We start from the raw sequence: 19674 nt of genomic DNA, 5'->3' as shown, positions 1-19674 counted from the left end.
CCTTCCTTTCATCCCTCATCTATGGCCCTAGTGTCACAGGGGCTTGCCATGAGAAGGCACTAGTGTACATGGGAACAGTGAACTTCAAGGGGCCGTGGGTGGAACATTGGCAGCATCTGCTACATATTAAATTAGAGTGATAATCAAGACTAGGTAAGCTAAGGAAACACACTCAGGTGTGACCTCAGAACCTGGGCTATTAAGTTGGCTGTTAACATCTGGGCCGCTTGTTTTCTGTCTTGGTCTGGGTCTGTTCCTCTGGACTATTTTTCTAAAATTAATTCTTCTTTCCTTTTAATTTCTCTGAAAGATTGAAAATAGATAAACAGGATTGGGAAATAATAAAGATACTTGTAAGCAAGAGAAAATTCTTTCCCAACTGACATGAATGATTGTTGATGGAAGAAAAAATTTCAGTCAAAAAAATTTCTCCTATTGCCCTCCCCCTAAATATCTCTGGCTGTCTAATACTTATTAGCATCAACTGCATCTTGACAAGGAGAAATACACTGTATGGTAGCATTAATTTTTGAGCTGATAGTATGTTTTGTAATTAGATTAAAAAAACAATCATGTCTCCCCAGTGATAATGGGTTTCCTGGCTTGGGGGTGTTTGGGGAACACCAGCTATCTCAGCCTGCTCCTGGGTCAGTCTCTCCAGCACGCTGCTCCACCTTAGTTACTGTGTTTCTGCCCACAACATTCAGCTCCATCAACAACCATCAAGTCCATTTATCAAATGTTATTAGCCTCTGGTAGGGAAGAAAAACAGAAAGAGGTGAAAATTTTCTACTGGTATCTCACAGCCATATCACACTCTATTACAATACAAACACTCCTCAGGCTGAATTCTGTCACACATACAAACATCCATCAGCAAGCAGTCACAAAAACAGTCATCCCGTCTTATCCTGTAAACTTAGTGACATCCCTCCATCTGGGCACTCCAGCAAACACCTTAGAGGGCAAGTTCATTTTGAGTAGCCAATCCTCCAGGCAGGTCAGACTATGGAGTCATCCATTCAGTGTGTGATTGTAGCATCAGACCGAGCTGTTGACCTTGGCTTGGCTCCCAAGGTCTTCAGTGGCTGAGCTTGCCAGAATTTCTAGATTTTCATAAATCTCTCATGCAAAGGTAATGGTGCCCATACAGTTTCTCTAGCCAACTACATACCTTGAACACTTCTCATTTCGCTAATAAAGAATTATTTCTAATATCTCATTTGCTTGTTAACTAACCCTCTGCTATTTGATAATGATAGGTGATATGTTGACATAGCATCTCTGGAGAGTGAATACCTGATTAAGGTACTTTGTATTAACTAATTGCCTCCAAGGTACACACGCGTGCCCGTGCGCACAGGCACACACACACACACACACACACGCACACACACCCCCACATGTGTGCACACACAGGTATTTGAAACCAAATCACAACCTGGACAATATTCCAAGACAAAAGCTCTTTAGAAAACATGACTTGTCTTTCCTAGCAAAATAGTTCATTAATTTGGAATTTCCTACAGTTTTTAGTCCAAAGTTTGCGGAAAGAAAAATCTTAATATTCTTCGCATATAGTACTGCTGCTTTTACTTTGCTAAATGGCTGGCTTTAGGAATTTTACAGAACTGATTTTGTCTGCTAATGAAAAAATTATTCAGCTTTTGAAAATGCTCTTCCACATCCCCTCATGTCATCCCCCTTCTTAGGTAGGTTTTTCAAGGCTGCATCCTGCTATGGATGTTTTATTAAGTTTTCTCACTGGTCCTTGAAAACATAGGATAAAACTATGATTACACAGGGTTGAATAAATCTTATAGAAAAACATGATTTCCTCCAACCTCACAATGACATTTAGCCTAATGAGTTAGTATTAAAACTGTCTCCAAATTACCTACCTTGTGCTTCCCACTATATCTAAAAATTGTGATGATTTTATGCTTTGACTACAATCAAGTTTTTAGACTCCCTATGGAGCTGTGAGAAAAATATGACCTAAAGGGAAACACCAATGTTTTCTTACAAGCTCATCCTTCCAAACTATAGAGCCCCTCTACTACTCGCTCAAGTGGAATCCCAGTCTGCAGGAGGACGCACACAGTGGGCTTAATGCTTGGTGCTGCATGGAATCATGGGAGTGGGGTTGGAAGTGTCTCTGCACCAGCTGTTGCTGTGGGTATTCCTGTGCCTCTTGTTGCACCTGTGGCTGGGGGGAGGTTCTCAGCACCTCCTGGCACTCTCCTCCCTGCCTCCTCCATTGTTCCTGATGCTCACTATTTAGTGGGTGACAAAGAATGCCTGAAAAGTTCAGATACTAAATCAGTGGTAATTAGTTTCTCATTATTTACCCAAAGGTGCAACTGCTGTTGGAAAAAGAGCTGTAGATAATATTAGTTGTTGTTACAGTTGTCATTACCAGTTGGAGCTCAAAACACCCTATAATTTTATTTGTGTTAATGAGACAAATGACGACCTGCAGAGCAGAGGTTAAGCAAGTTCAAGGGAATTAAATTTTGCACATGCTCTATAAAAAAAGAAGCTGAAAGAAGAGGAGAAAAGATCAAGAAGGGAAGAAAATCTGGCCCATTTAATAGAGTTATTTAATACCCTTTATGTGTTGCCTTTTGACCATACCATTTCTCGTCAATCAGTCGTAATGTAGTAACTACAACATCAAAGCATATGGGCACAGTGAACAGAGCATCAGCACAGTGTAAGTGAAAGAAAACCCTTGTCTAAAATGATTTCCATTTTGATTGATTTATCCAGATACTTGCTTCCATTTTCTGAAATTGTGGGGCCCCCGTAGACCCAGAAGTTGTTTTCCACCTGGAAATTGACAGCTTTCTCAGTTCTTAGCACAGACAGTGCACCATTTAAATTATTGAGAAACCTCAGGGTAAAATTTCAGGCCTCTTAAAGCCAGAAATGGCCCCAGTGAGATCCCCCCGATCAGTTCATTCTTCTGGGAAGCCTAGGAATTATTATGTCTAATGACTTTGCCAGTGGTTCTGGCCTGTGTAATTAAGATCTAAATATAGCTCTATGTTCGTTCTATAACTAAATTTCTTATCCGGACAAATGACCCATTTATGAAAGCTCATAAAATATCGTAGGCGAGTCATTACGTACTTAAAAATCTTCCTAATAAAATGTACCCAAAGATGTTCATATCTGCATTGCTAATAATTTTCCAAAAATAACCCTTACCATAAGTAACTAGAAAATACTGTACATTATCATTCAAGAGGAGAAAAATAGAATAAAGATCCATAATTATAAATAAGAACCTTTCCTCGATTTCATTTAGTGAACATATTTGCATTTTTCTTCTATTATTTCAATTCCTGGATGTAAGAGCAGAGTCACCATCACATCCTCATAATCTTGCAGGCTTGTGCATTCACTGCAGAATGCAAAATGTCATGACATTTCTTCTAGAAATATGAATCTTTCTTTTTTCTTTTTGCAAGTTTTGCTCCACATCGAAGGTGAATGAAAATGAGAGTTGAGATTCCAGGCACTTCAGAATTCTGGGTGGAAGGACTGGAGTGACTAAAGGAAATATACCATAGCTAAAGGAAACCGAAACTCTTGTCTTTCCTGCCCCTTATTAACTTTTATAAAGTTATTGATTAGGAGCTTCAGTCCCAAGAGAATGACCCAAGTGCCTCATGAAGATGACTCCATCTTACAAAATCAAAGCAAGGAAAGAGTGGAGTTAACGATAGCAAAAGAAGAGGAAACAGCACAAGGGAGAAAATTTATGTGATTGGGGAGGGTTGTTAAATATTGGGTTGAGAGTTCTGAGAATCTTTAATGGAGTTTTAAAAAATTATAAATTAACTGGCGGTTTATGTTTCAATCTAAAGGCAGGACATAAGGATTCACATGTTTCTGGGCTTTTTCTTAGTCCTTGATAATCTATGCCTTCTAATTATGAGGTTCTTGGGAATTTCTCAGATCACTGAATCACAGTGTTTAGAGCAGAATTACTTTTCACAATCATTCCATAGGGCCTTCTTCTCAACCCAAGAAAAAAATCTCCATGCAGTTTTGACAGGAGGGAACATCTCAGCTTTTGTCTTAGTGAAAAATAAACAAACAAAAAAACACCTGACATACAACTTGACTTCCTCCTTATCGAGTAGCATGTTCACAGCTACTACATATATACACATCTGTGGTTCATGCTGGTTAATGCTTACACATTAATCTTTGAGAACTATTTGAGTCCAAATTTCTGGAATATATTTTGGATCTAAAATATAGAAATGACATGGACAGAGAAACAGACAAAATAGTCCCACTAGGAAGCAATTGAGACTCTACTGGTGACCTTCCATTCATGTGAGCAGAAGAACAAGTATTTTTACTAGGATGAAAGGAATGGAGTGTTTAAACAGGGGAGTTCTGTGGAAAAGTACAGAAGTAGGGGGAAGAGCATGGACTTCATCATCTGGCCTCTTCCTGGTTTCTTACCAACTTCTGTATAGCTTTGGAAGACTGGACACATCAGGCATTCATGTGTTAGGTGGGAACAATAATTTCCTCCCTGCCTTTCCCCAGGTTTCAATTCATGCACTGTTATCTTGAGAAGTAGAACTTGAAGTAGTGTTATTGTCTAGTTACTTGCTACATAAATATGCACAGATCAGCAACATTAGCATCACCTAGGAGACTGTTAGAAATGCATAATCTCAGCCTGCCCCAGATCTACTCACTCAGAATTTGCATTTCAGCAAGATGCCTAGGTGAGTAAATGTACATTGAAGTTTGAGAAGCACTGGTCCACGCACTTTCCGAGCCAGTGAACTCCCCATCCCGGGAGAGTTCAGGTGGGGCCTGGGTGAGCCCTATCAGAGATGATGGAGAGAGGAGCCATCCATGGGATAGCTGGAACAGATAACTACCAGGGACGATTGCACCTCTGAGATGTCTGCACTTCCAGCAGAGCACTAAAAACTAGTAAAGCAGTGTGAAGTGTGGCCAAAATGGATCGTTTACAGCTTCTGCAGTTAGATATGAGCTAGAGATCCCAGGATGAATTGTCGGTTTAGGAATGAATGCATTTCATGGGGTGGAGGAAACTTGGACAGCTCTTTCGAACTTACAGGAAATAAATCTCCCACAGAAGCCTTGTCTAATCATTACCTTCTTACTGTGTCCTCAGAAACCTTCCTCAGTTACTTCAAGTGACATCTGTTGCTAATGAAACTATTATTTTCCATGTTGAGGATGTGTCCCACTTTCAGAGAATCCCAGAAAGAAGAAACTAGCATGAAGGGTGAGGAAAAGCAGTGGGCAGAAATCCTTCCACACACTAAAAAGGAATATAACTCTTGGCTGTAGTAAGTTTTATCTGAGACAGTTACAACTCTGGATGATTAGTTATGGATGGATGGTTATGGATGATTTTTATTTTGTTTGTCATCAAGATGCAATTGTGAGATTGTGGTTAAAAATTAAATCCTTCACTTTGTGAAATTAAACTTTCAATGAAATCAAAGTCTACCAGAGCTAGTCGTAACTAAAAGTATTCATCTCTAAATTAAGAATTGTTCCATCCATCCATTCATCCACCTGTCTATCTGTCCTCCCATCACGCCTCCATCCATCTCTGCATCCGTCCATCCATGCGTGTGTGACCTCCACTTTGCCTCTTTAACAATAATGACAACTAGTGTATACACTGTTAACTCCCTAAAAGTAGAAAGGAATTTAGTTTTAACTAGTTCTTAGTGAATCATAGGTACATCACATTCTGTGAAAGTTGGTTTGTACCTCTCCTGGTGTAGGGGCTAACACTGACCCTTGGTGTATACAGTGAAAGGCCAGCTGCCTGCTCCCCTCTTTGTGATTCTGGGATGCTCCTGGTTGGATTAATGCAGTGATCACTGGGAAATGTGTACAAATAACTCACATCCTAGGGCCTGAGCTGTCAGATGTCTTCTTGAAGACTGGCTGTTCCCTGTCTTGTTCTTTTTGCTCATTTCCATAATAGACTCCAGTTGATAAAACTCTTCACCATGATTGATGGCCAACACAGCGCAGCCATTTTCAGGCCGTGAGTAGCAATTCTTGAACTTGGGAAATATGACTATGACCAATTTCCTTTTCCTTTTCCTTTCTTGCTTTCCTCTATTTTAGTCATTGCTACATGGTGCATCCTCTAGATAACTCTTTCTTAGTAATTATTCCCTAATTAATTCCCTTGTTAAATATAAAGTATACATTAGGCTTGACTAATGTCTTCCTTTGTGACTAAGAAAAGAAGAATTTATTACCTTTACATATTGACTCAAGCTGCATGATCACAACTCTCTTTATTTAAAGCTGTTATTCTTTACAAACCACACTGTAGTATAGGCCCCAAGCAGCTGTCAAGTGAGTCTCCTCTGATTCCCATAAATATGAAAGGGAGTCAGGCATTTGCATGTATAATTGACTTAAGAAGTGGCTGTATTCATGTGGAGACCCACCTCTTTTTCTGTGTAATGTTTTCAAGTTCACATCATGAAATTATGGAGGGGGCTGAAATGGAATGGCCCCTTTTGTGAAGAAAGTATGCTGACATTTTAAGAGATGGAACAGAGGTGTCAAAAAATCTACAGGTACAAAACCTGCATGTGTGTTGATAATCTAGCAATCTGCTCCCTCTCCAATCACATGGTCTGTGATGGATTAGTAAACACAGAAAAGAAAGGACCTCAGCTCATCCCAGGGGAGAGAGTCTGTGCTGGATAGCAGGAGTTTGTAGCCTGGGCTACAATTGTGTGGTGCAGCAGTGGGAAAAAAGGGCTTTGGTTAGAAGAGAATAACATAGTGGTTCCAAAGTATCCTAATCTTTAGTTACACTGTTAAACTAATCTTCAGTTTGATGGCAGATTTAATACTCTTAAGATCTGGCGCTGTTTCCTAGAAGGGCTTTCATACTGTGTTGATGCTGAAAAAGAATTCTCATCTTTAACCAGTCCGTTCTTATGCATTGAGGATGCTCCAGGTGGAGTCTTCTCCGCTCTTCACCTTCCTCCTCCTCCCTTGACCTCACTGACTCCATTCTGCAGTGGGAAGTGCTTAGAATTTTGAGTCAGAAGATCAGGGCTTCTGTCTGAGCTTTTCGTCTTAGTCACTGTGTGACTTTGGGTAGGTTATTCACTCCATCTGGGGACAGCAATAATAATGCCTCCTCTCAGTCTTATGCGTCATTATGAGAGACAGCAAGCCCCATGTGAAATACCCTGGAATTTTAGAATTAGGTGCTATCTTTATTCCTATTTGTTTTATTGAGCCACTAGAGGAGAAGAACCTGATAGCCGGAGCTTCTGGACACCCTGGTATCCTGTCTGTTTCCATGGTCTTTCAGTAAATATTTGTTGAATGTGTATTATCTCTCTGCCTTCTAAAAGTTGTTCAGTTTGTTAGCAGATCATTAGTGAGGATTGGAAGAAAACTTCAGACAGGTTGACTGAGAAATGGTAGGGTTACTGTATCCATAGTACCCAATCCATAGCCTCTTAGAAAATATCAACTCACCGCTCAACTGTGTCAAAGCTTTTGGGCTGCTCCTCTGTGAGAACATCTGTGTTGTTTTGTGATTATTTGTTGTTAAAGAATTTTCTTAAATGTTTCCTCTGGAAGTCAGACTTTCAACTTTCTAATTAAGAGAGATATGAAGATACAACTTATTATTAGGGATTGACTCAAAACCGGGAGTAGATACCCCTACTTGGATTTCTTTAATAAACCTTTACATGGCGTGCTTTCTGTGTGGGGCCCTGCATGGAAGACATGGGGTCCCAGGCTGCTCCCTTCTCCCTGCGTGGTCCCTCCCTGAGTTTCCTCCCCGTTGGATCTCTCTGGCAGCCCCTCCTTGGCTTTGAGCCAAGCCTCAGCTGCTCAAGTTGTTCCTGTCTCTTAAAGATGTCCTTTCTTCCTTGTTGTGACTTCACAAGGGTTTACTTGCTTTTTCTTCTCCCTCTTATCAAGACTGACTGGAAATGACCATGTGCTTTATTTCCTCTGAGATTCTCCCAAAATAAGTCCACAGGTTTTTTCACTTTAAAAGTTCTACTGCCAGCGCATCAAGGTATATAACGATAACAAATGTCTTGCGTTGGCTCCCCAGAGGCAGACTCTGAGGTGAGGATTTGGGGGAAAGGGATTTCTTAGGAAAAAACTGGGTGAGATGTGAGGAACTGAGAGTAGAATGGAAGCGTTGGTATTAGGCCAAGTCCCAGGTGACTGCAAAATCCCACGGTGATGCTCGCCAGACAGTGAAGGTCACACCTCAGCATCGTCCCCACCAGGGCAAGGATGTGAGAGTGTTGACACCCTCCCTCACTCTACCCCTCAGTCATTGGTTAAGAGCCGCACTAAGGATTTGAATCCCAGACTCCTTGCCCTCTGAGAGCACTAGCCAAGTCAGTTTCAGCAGCCTGAGGGCAGTCCTGTGACAGTTCTCTGTGTGTAGGACTCACCAGGGGCAGGGGCACAAGGGAATGATAATGGACAGGATGGTGGCAGTGTCCCTTACAACCATGCTGAGGACCACTCCAAGGTCCATGTGTCCTCCAGAGCTCTGCCGAAAGCCCTGTGCTCTTTCAGTCGGTGCTCTAGTCCCTCAGTCCTATGTGTACAGGGCTCCTCCTTGTCATTTTGGCCCCTTCTTTAGCCAGGAAGGCCCCTCCCTGCAGACACAGTCAGGGCTGGGCAATGGCTTTGAGCTGTGGGCCTTTCAGTCTCAGGGGGGTAATTTACTTCTCAGGGGATCTGAAATTATGGTTATCTCAATTTCCCTTGGTCTCTGCACAGGAAAAGTCACCCAAGGCCAGCCCCTCACATTCCCCACCCCTTGGTGCCAGAGATACAAAAGGTGCCCAATACATGTACTTAATTGTGAAGAAGATGAAGAGTGGTTACTTACAAAATTGGAAGTGATTAAGGTGATTGAAAAGTAGTCATTTTAGGGACATTTTGTTTCAGCAGGAGCTTTCATATCGCACAACTGGTTTGCTGTTGATATGAAAAGTTTTTGTTCTTTTCTTTTTTTAACCTTTGTCTTTTTCCTTTACTTCTATGTAAGGGGAGCTTACAGATGTGGGCATTTTGGAACAGAATGCACATTCTTCGGGGTTCAGCAGCTTTACGGTGACCTGTTCTCATTCTCACATATGTATAGTTTACAGTAAAACATTCCTACAAATCACAGAGCAAGCTCGGGCAAAAGGAAAGTTTTTCTCTTTGCAGGTTCTGACATTTTGCATCCTAATAAATTCAGGGTGGAACTAGTCCAGGTGTCTTCTTGGAAAATATAAAGTTTGGAAGCGGACTGCTACTATTCATGGCTATGTAATAGTTTGTTTTATACTGCGTGGAGCTGTAGTTATAAACATGAAGCAGCTGGCAATAAATGACTTTATGACAGCTATTTCCAAGGTATAATGAAGGAAACAAAAACAGAGTTATTGTTTATAATTACGGTGCCTGGGCGAGCTTGCACAGGGCACTCCAAACACTTCACTAGCCCTTCCTCTGCGATCCGGTTCACATTCTCCTTTAAATGACCTCAGCCTTCAGGTTGTTTAGCCTGGGGGATGGAAGGTGCACTGATAGTGTTTGCATTTTCCAGTGCAATTTGTTAGAGAGACGCATCCTTTTGGTCTATTCACCCATGTAATGGTGAAAAAAGAAATTATTGATTCTTCTCTACTGTTGAAGATATTTTATATTGTCAGTACTTTTAGAATTTTCAATGTACTTTTTCTTTAGCCCAATGGTTAAACAAGTTAGTTTATGTCTAGGAATGGAGCATACCAGAAAATGCTAACTACGTACAGGAATAGTCAAGATTGCTTGTTGCAGGGTTATTTGTTATAGCAAAATTGACAAATAACCTGCATGTTGATCCATGTGCAATAATTACATAAACATAGTGTAACCACACCATAGAATAGTATGTAGACAGTAGAAACATGAGATAGATCAATATATACTGACATTGAAAGATCTCCAAGATCTAGTACATGAGAAACACTAGTCTCAGAACATAAAACAGAATGGATGCTGCAATTCATGCAGAAAAAAATATACATGAATATGTCCGTATATGCCATATAACACAATTGTTCATTCATTCATCCATTCGACAGGTATTCATTGAGTTCCACGCCCCATTCTAGTGCAGGTCATTCAACAGTAAGTAAAACAAAGGTCTTCCTGGGAGTTTTCTTGTCAGTGAGGGGAATTGAAGTTGAGGAGACAATGAACAAGCAAACAACTGTGTGTCAGGTGGCGATAGGAGTCATAAAGAGATACCAAGCAGCCTAAGGAAATAGAGAGTAATTTAGCTAGAGGCAGAAAGAACCTCTTTGAGGAGGTGACATTTGATCAGAGATCTAACAGGAAGTGTGCTGGGCAGAGGGGACAGCAAGGCCAAAGGCCCTGAAGCAGGATTGCGACTTCTGTGTGTGAAGAACAAAAGGAGGCCAGTGTGGCTGGAACTCTGTGAGCAGGGGAAAGTGGAAGGAAAGGAGGGCAGGGAGGAAGCCAGGAGCCAGATCACTGGGAGCTTGGAGGTGGGCTCGTGACTTCAGATTTTATTAAAATGTGATGGGAAGTGATTAGAGGGTTGAGATCAGGCAAAGATTCGATCTTACTTTTACTTAGGCTCTAAACGGTAAATGTGTGGAATGCTATGATGCTCACCATACTGTTGACCATGAATTCTAATTAAATCGGGGGGGAGGGGCGGGGAGCATGGCTGTAGGAGAAAGTTGTTACTGCCATCTGCCTATACTTGTCTTGTTTGAGCTTTTTGAGAATATATTCATGTGTTATTTGCGTAATTAAGAAATATTAAAGGTGAAAAAGACGTAGAATCAATCATTCCTTATACAAAATAGTAAATAAATCCCTCAGCATTCTTTTCCATGACCTTGAGCAAATTCACTTTCTTAGCTTTACTGTGCTCCATGTTTATAAGAAGTGGGTAATCTGTTCTTTCTCACAAAATTGTTCATGAGAATGAATCATATAATATGCATATGACTCAGCCTCATGCTCAGCACATTGCAGTAATTCAAGAATGACAGCTATTATTCTTGCCATGCTGTCACCACCCATGTCCAAACACTATGAGGAATTCAGGATGCTATAAAATTGCCTTGTCTCTTTGTCACCTTTATCTTAAGCTATAGAGAAGTTTAAGAGGCTATTTTATAGCATCATAGAATTTAAAAGCTGAATAAGCCATCTGGTCCAACTCTGCTTCTTTTACAGATGGGGAAACTGAGGCACTGAGGAGCTAAGCTGTTGGCTCTCAGATTTATAGCGAGTGAGTGACCCTGGTCTCCTGCCTTCCAATTCAAATCTTTATTTACTGCATCAGTGTTTCCCTCATTTTAAGCATTCGCATTACACCTTCTAATATGATAATTATCTAATATTTTAATTCACCCTGTAAGTACTTTCATTTTCAAAGGAAACTTTGTATCCTCACCGTAAGTGGAAAACCAGTATTCCTTGTTATAATACATTATAATAATTTATAGTTTTAGTATATTTACATTATTGCTATTGCCACAATAATGCTGTGCAAGAAACAACTCTAAAGCTTAGTGACATAATACAATAATAAGCATGTCTTCCTTGCTCACATGCTTGTGGGTTGGTTGGGGCACATCTGATCTAGGCTGGGTTTAGTTGATCTGCTCCAGTTGTCTCTTAGCTTTTTTGGACCAGTAGCTACATGAGGCATATTCTTCTCAGGTTCTCCTCTGAAGGCAGGAGTACAAAAGTTCAAGCCTAAATGTCACGTCTACCTTTATCGCATTGGCCAAACCAGGTCTTATGCTCAAATCCATCATCAACGGGACAAGGAAAATACATCCTCCCCTAGTGGAGGAACTGTAAAATCCCAGAGCCAAAGGTGTAGATAGAAGGAGGGATGAAAACTTGGGGAAAATAATGGAGTATATAAAAATAATATGTTAATATGTAGCTATTACATTGAAATGGGCAATGCCCATCTGTTTGCCCTCTCAAAATATCTTGCATACTCCTAGAGTTGGGCATCTCACAGTGTGAGAAATACCCAAGTATGCTGCATTCTGGACACAGGAACTATGGTTCAACTCACTATGCTGATAACCAAACATCTAAAGAAAAAGAATGGCACCCTAAATTTCACTGATGCACATTGTCTCATATTGTAACTTCTTTGAATATAGGATGCCTATTGTACCCTGGGATGTTTTACGGTGCAGCATAGTCATGATGAGGTTTAACTGCCTGTACTCATGCACACGTGGTTGTCATTCCAGGTGGGTTGACTGGACAGCTGCAATCCCCTGACTTTCAGCCAACCAACCACTTAGGGGCCATTTGAGGAGGAGGCGTGTGTCTTGGATGTTGTCTGAAAACCTTTGTTGACAACAAAGGAGCCAGCTTCAAAACTTTCAGAGAGGGTGTTAGAGGCTTGGAAGAAAAGTCCAGAGTCAACAGTGAAGTACTCATGAAGGATAGGACCAACAACGCAATTCTTGAGAGCACAAGGATAAAACCGTGGAAAACTTACATCCATTGTTCTGCGTTAAAAAGTGATTCAGAAGTACTGCACTCTGAATGTGAGGAAGTTTTAGGAAACCTCAACCAATTTATCTCTTATTTTATCTATACTCTAGAGCAAGAAGAGACTTAAGAAATTATCTAAATAAGTTCAAAATAGCAATTTTAATAAGTATACAATAAAAGTCCTAAATGATAATAAAACATGTTATACTTTAACTTAATGGAGCTTCCTTTTTCTTAGTGTTACACAAAGTAGAGCAAAATAAATGGTGTTTACAATAGACAGCTTTCTCAATTCAGTGAAATGTGATATATAATTAAAAACACTTAAATGGAAGCTATATCAAGTAGCATGCTTTTGTTTGCAAATCTTGGAAAATCTAACTAAAACTGACTAAACAATAAGGAAAGTGTTGGCTCAGCAATTGAAAGATTCTAGAGGTTGGGAGCACTTTATAGGTAATTTATACCAACAGCTCAATGATGTCAGAACTCTCCATCTCTCCATCCTTGTGGCTAAGGTGGTGTGTGTTGCTTCCTTAGGTCAATTAACACCTTCCTATGGAGCTGAGGGTGGAGTCAATCTTACTCATATCAGAAGGCTGCTGCATAAGCAATGCATGGATGATAATGACCATGGATAAAGGGGAGCAGAAGAAATTCCCACTTTGCAGGAATGCATGAACCGAGAATCAACGGTCAAGGAAAAGCAAGCCATGGTTATGATTTGGCGTAGGGCTTATTGCCTTCCTTTTGGAGGCACTGTTAGGGTCAAGACAAAGAAGGTTGAGGGATAGTTCCTTACTTGCCCTCAAATTACTGAGACATAAATGGGAGAAGTGGAGACAGACATTCAATAGGATCAGAGGCATAGTCTACATACAGCCTTAAGGACTTTAGTGTTTATACAAATGAACTTGAAACCAATAGGTAAGGCTAAGGAATTGTATTCCCAGTGGTGGCCCAATCTATAATTTCATAAACTTGAAACCAACGTGGTAGGCTAAGGAAATATATTCTGGGTGGTGGCCCAATCTATAACTTCACAAAAGGAAAATCCTCTCTCACTCTCTAAGTCAAATGATTATTTTTTCCCTGAGAGAGGAAGTGTATGTTGATTTGGAATAAAAACTGACTAAAAGTCAAATGTTATCAAGCAAGGTTCTGACGGCTCTATGCACAGACCTGATTAGCATGGAGACTTCTTGCTCCTGGGGCTTGCTAAAAGGAGACTCTGGAACTGGACAAATTGAGCTGGTGATGTCATTCCCCAAGTAACACAGGTGACTGCTGAGGTATGTGCACTTAAAACAAACCAGGCTAATTGGCCTGTTTTGGTATAATCTATCATTCTTTCACAGGAGAGAATTTTTGTGGGAGGTGGTCATATTAAATACAACTTTGAAATAAAGAAATCCCATGCTACTCACTTCTGGTGGCCCCATCAGAAATTTATTATGGCAAAAAACACAGACTATGTGATGTAAATCCCTTAGTTGAGCTTATTTGATCCTTCTTTCCTTCTCATTCTGTTTCTCTTTTTTTCTCTTTCTCTCTCTTAAGTAATAAAAAGTGACTAATGGATGAAATTTCATTTGGATGAATTATATGCAAAGTTGTTGCACATAAAATGAATTTTTTCCATGATATTGTATTTCTTTCTTTGCTTTATTGTAGTCTTTTTGTTTGAATTAATACAATAATATTACCAAAGTCATCCTCCATTACACGACTGTTTGCCTTCAAGTTCAAGGCAACAATGTCATTTTCAGATGAAGCTATTTGTCTTTGTTGAAACAGACAAGGCAGTTGGTACATTCAGACTCAATTGTTACGTTGCATGATTGATTCCATGATAGAGTTCGGAGCCAAGGGAAATGAAATTGCCATTAACTGTTCAGTATGTTCTCTCTTCTGCTAGATCTGATGGGAGAACAACTCATATAACCAGGCCTAGGAGGGAAGCAGAAGGGAGTTAACTCAGATCAGTTCCCCAGGAAGCAGACTCTGAGACAGAGTTTAGGGTGCAGGATGTTTATTAAAGTGTGTCCTTGGGATCAACGCCAGAGGAAGAAAGAGAAAGGAAGCAGGAGTGTGCAGAGGGAAAAGATGAGCTGCGATGCAGGCCTAGTGAGGGCCCTGCTGACCCCATGGGGAGCTCTGAGGCTGGTAGGGCCCTTCAGTGTTACACTGAATTGAGCCAAGATGAACCAAGGCCTTTATACCCTATGTTGATTAGTTATTGGATATGGACTGTCCTGGGAAGGGGCATGACCCTGAGTGAGGTTGCTCTTTGAATTTGAGGCGATCCCTGAAAAGCTTGATAGCTGAAGTCTGTCTGCTGACAGCACTGCAGGGATCTAGGCCCGGATTCTGGGGCAGTTGTCCTTAACCAGAGGTGATTTTACCGCATAAGGGACATTTGACAATGTCTGGAAATGTGTTTTTGTGTGTGTGTGAGGAAGATTGTCCCTGAGCTAACATCTGTGCCAATCTTCCTCTGTTTTGTGTATGGGATGGTGTTACAGCATGGCCTGATGAGCGCTGTGTAGGTCTGCACCTGGGATCCAAACCAGCAAGCCTGGGGCCTCCAAAGTGGAACATGCAAATGTAATCCCTATGCCACCAGGCCAGCTCCTGGAAATATTTGTGACGGTCACAACTGGGGGCATGCTACTGGCATCAAGTGGATAGGATCCAGGGATGCTGCTAAACATCTCACAGTGCACTAGACAGCTCCCCACAACAAAGAATGATCTGGTCCAAAATGCCAATAGTGCCAAGGTTGGGAAGCCCTGCTCTAGGGCAACAAGTTACCTCTTGAAGTACAGCCTGGTGAGCATCACAGTGCCCACCAAAAGAATCGGCATTAAATGAGATATTACTACATGTCAGATACAATGCTCTGCATTCCTTATTCCTCCTAATCCTTGCATAAACCCCTTGACAGGAATCTCATAGTTGCCATTTACTAATGAGGAAACTGATGCTCAGAGCAGCTGGGCAAACTGCTCAACATCCTGAACTGGAAGGATGCCAGATGAGATTTAAAGTGGACTTGTTTGTCGAAAACACTGTGGTATCTTCTAGCTTTCACTTGATGGCTCCATGCAGCAGGTCTCAAACTTTTCTCCTTCTCTACTGCAAGCACAAGATGGGTGATATTTATGTGTTCAGTTTGCTCCCATGGAATTCCTGGGGCATGAGCTGTGAACTCTCCTCTCTCTACTTCATTTAAAAGGCACTGTGGAACATGAGTGAGCAGGGTGCAAATTATAGGGATGACCCTGAATCCTCTCTAATTTGTATTTTTAATAGGCCATTCCTGAACTCTGAGCCCTTACTATTAGTAGCAGAATGTTTACAGAAAGTTTGCAGTTGATTTTCACATGGAGTAAGACCTGTTGGTAGCCTTGCAGAATGCCTAGAAAGACACTACAACATTTTCAGGAGAATTTGCTTGGTACTATCTCTTCATGGTTCTGTGTCATTGGATGGATTGAGTCATTCAAGAACATTCTTCAGATCTTATTGGCACCTCAAGAACCTGAGGAATCAAAGAATTAACTGGTTAATTTATTTAAAAAATAGCTCTTACTATGTTAGAGAAACTGTCCTACTTTCTTGTTAGAAACAGTAGCATTTACTAGTAAAAGAACAGAAACAAAATCTATCATTTTACAGATATAACGGTGAACTCAGAGTCAACTATCACTTTCTCTAAAACAAAATCACCAAATTGTGACTTTTTAAATAGGACATCCATGTAAAGGGAATAAACATACAATCTATAAAAATGATAAGGAAAATAAAATGCAGTACAGATTTAACCCAAAGATATAAAGAAAAAAGACAGAAGTTTCATCATTATTGAGCTCAATAATAATGTAGCTATTACAGTCAACAGCAGCTGCAGGTTTTAGATTCTTTAACACAGTATCAGTCACCTCTTAAAAAATTCTGTCATTAATTCCCACAGCACATTTCTTTATGGAGGGTGTTATCATCTTCATTTTCAATTCAAAAATACAAAGGCCAGAGAGATGAAAACATCTTGATTAAATTTTCACAAAGGTGCATCGACAGAGGACATTGCCAAGCCCAGATCACTTTCTTCTGTTAGAAAGTCTAATTTAGTTACTGTGTATTTACATTTGTTCACTCACTCTTTCAATCAAATTCTTTAAGCATTGCTAGGTAAAATATGCTATCTTGGTCAGTTTGGGCTGCTGTAACAAATTGCCATAGACTGGGTACCTCAAACAACGGACATTTATTTCTCACAGTTCTGGAGGCTGGGAAGTCCAAGATCAACGTGCCAGCAGATCTGGTGTTTGGTGAGGGCCCACTTCCTGGTTTGCAGGTGGCCATCTTCTCATTGTACCCTCGTGTGGCAGAGAGCAGAGTGCTAGCACCCTTTCTCTTAAGAACACTAGTTTCTTCCTGGGGGCTCCACCTTCATGATCTAATTAACTCCCAGCCCCCACCCCAAATATCACATTAGAGTTTCAACATAAAAGTTCGGGAAGACAAAACATTCAGTCCATAGCTTATAGTATAAGTGGTGATGTGCTGGTAAATGTTTAAAAACTGACTCTAAAAAAAGACAGAAATACACATGTATATAAGTTTATTTTTAAATTTTACTAATAAAAAGAATGTGTAGCACACAACTTAAATGTAAGAATAAAATATACAATATCCTTTATTATAAATCCTATATAACCAATTGATTCTCACAGAATACTTTTGTTAAATTTTATCAAAATTTTGTATCCATGGCCAACCTCTGGTTTCAATTAACCCACAAGCATAGTCCAGCATGAATGTTGATTGATAGTTTTAGGTTTTAAGCCACCAACATGGTGTCACTTGACATGGAGCTAGGACGAGATGCTCAGCAGCACACCATTAGACAGAATTTCCATCATACACATAAGATAGACATAAATAATCTCAAGAACAGAGGTAATAGTAAAACGTGGAAAACTAATTAGGAGATGATGAGATGATTTCTGAGTCTTTGTTTTAAATGTAACTTATTTCCTTCCAGGTTTATGTGATTTAATTTCTTAATAATAACTATGTTTAACTATCAGTTCACAAGATTCCAGAAAATTTAACAGTTGGCACTTGCAAGCTGGTATGATTGCTGTTAAGGAAAAATTTTCAGTTAATCAAACATGCCCATTTCCACAATGTTTCCTACTCCAACTGAGTGGAGTTTCAGAGCATTTGAATAGAGGCCATCACATTCTCAAGGAAAATAGATGTTGAAATAGATGATGTTGAAGTGGGGCAGAGATGTTTCTTTAAAACTTACTGTTATTTTTGTGGTTTATTCACAGGCATTTCCCTGCATCTCAACAGGCATTTATGGTAAGTGATCTAGCTTTTGATAATGTTTGTATTTCTTTATTTTGTTGGTAAAGGCGAGGTTAACGGGAAAAGTAAGAAGTTCTCTAATGAATATAGTTTGCTGTGATTTAAAGAGACTCAAAATGCAGGTCAAATCATCATCGAGGAATCTCAAGAGGCTATTTGGATGTTCTTTTTGTTCTTGAATTTTGTCGGGTACCATGTGAAATGATTAGCTGCACTGTGGTTTAATGTCTTTTGTTAAACAAAAATTTCTGCTTTAGTAGAATTTGACCTCTAATAATATTTTCTTTAGTAAAGTCAGATTTTTCCCTTAGATGAATCATAATGTGTATAAAGCCTAGCATTATCATTATTTAGTTGTGAATTACACAATAATAGAAACATTAAAATGCACATACATGCATATATTTGTATATTTAAATTTTTAAAAAATCCAAAGAAGTGACTGTTAATGAAAGCAGATGATTTTAATAAGCTGTAAATATTTTTTCTGGTATTGATGGTGTGTTTTAAGTAGTGACTGCTTCACTTACAGATGGAAGGAAAATGTTTTTATAATCACATGCTTTCACCAGCCTAAAGCTCTCTAAATATCTTTCCACCTACAATGAAATTTCCCTATGATTTTTTTTTCCTCAAGCCATTAATAAATCTGTTTTACAATCTTAAGGTAAAATGGAGATTACTTATCATTTTAGGGGTTTCTGTTAAAGCAAAATAGATTATGACATTTCTGAGCTCAAACTTCTCACATGGAGACTCTTACCTGAAAAATAAAATATGTACAAATGTAGAGAAAGGGCTTAAGTTTATTACTATAGGGGAGGGATATCTAGTTTGATGTCAAAGGTAGAAGACTGATTTCTTCTTAATCTGATATTTCTGTTGAAGGTTTTGGTGAGAATAAAATGGAAAATGTAGGCCTGATTTAAATTAAATGGGGAAAGATTTAGTCACACTATTTAAAAATTTCAAATATGTTTTGTTTTGTTTCTCTCTGGATTCCACTATAGCCTGGCTTTGTGGAAACTCTGTGAACACTGGGCTAGAGAGGGCTAAACTTCACCGTTATCCCCATCATGACTGCTCTTTCTCCCTCATAGATGGTCAGTTAGAGCTCTTAAATATCTGCTTAAAGGAAGTATTACATGCTAAGTTTTACCTGGTCAAGAGACCAGAGCTTCACTTCACTTTGTCTAGAGTCAAATCAGACTCCATTGCAAAATGATTCTCATTTTGAGAATGTTGTGTCATGACAATCTTGATTTTCCCTCACAAAAAACAAACAAACAAAACTCCAGCTGCTTAAAGCAGTACTATACATATCATTTCCCATGTTTATTACCTTGTCATATTGTTGATGTCTGTTTTGTCTCTGAGAATCTTATGGGAACATGCAAAGAATTTCAGAGGGTGAATTTAACATGATACGCTAAAAGGAAGGAAAGTGGCAGGAAAAGAAAATAGAACAATAAAGGAAGATGAGGAGGGACACTAAAATTAGAGGCTCAGGAGAGGATAGGAAGAACAAAATCAAACCTAAGGTGACTCTTGGTTAATTCTCATCCCTGAAGGACTGGGATTTCTCCTTAGAGAGAGTAACATGGCTCAAAATAAGGGAATTGGTTCGGTACTTCATTGTGTTGGATGGGGAGAAAGATTGAAGACTGTTGAGTAGGGCATTGATAGAGAGTCACAGTCACTGGCTTGGAGGGCTGC

The 19674-nt window shown here is 39.8% G+C and overlaps 1 protein-coding gene across 6 annotated transcripts in view; it reads left to right on the top strand.

Moving 5' to 3' along the window:
* Window positions 1–19674, top strand: part of MACROD2 (mono-ADP ribosylhydrolase 2) — a 1879180-nt gene that overhangs the window by 1281560 nt on the left and 577946 nt on the right. For all 6 annotated transcript variants that reach the window (XM_070485547.1, XM_070485545.1, XM_070485546.1 and 3 more), the window contains exon 7: window positions 17922–17952. In XM_070485547.1, coding sequence (XP_070341648.1) covers window positions 17922–17952 — 31 coding nt within the window. The remainder of the gene's footprint in view (window positions 1–17921; window positions 17953–19674) is intronic.

Source organism: Equus asinus, chromosome 15 (assembly GCF_041296235.1).
Source record: "Equus asinus isolate D_3611 breed Donkey chromosome 15, EquAss-T2T_v2, whole genome shotgun sequence".
Taxonomy (NCBI): domain Eukaryota; kingdom Metazoa; phylum Chordata; class Mammalia; order Perissodactyla; family Equidae; genus Equus; species Equus asinus.
The sequence above is the reverse complement of the archived record's forward strand: the minus strand, read 5'-3'. Positions and strand labels throughout refer to the sequence as shown.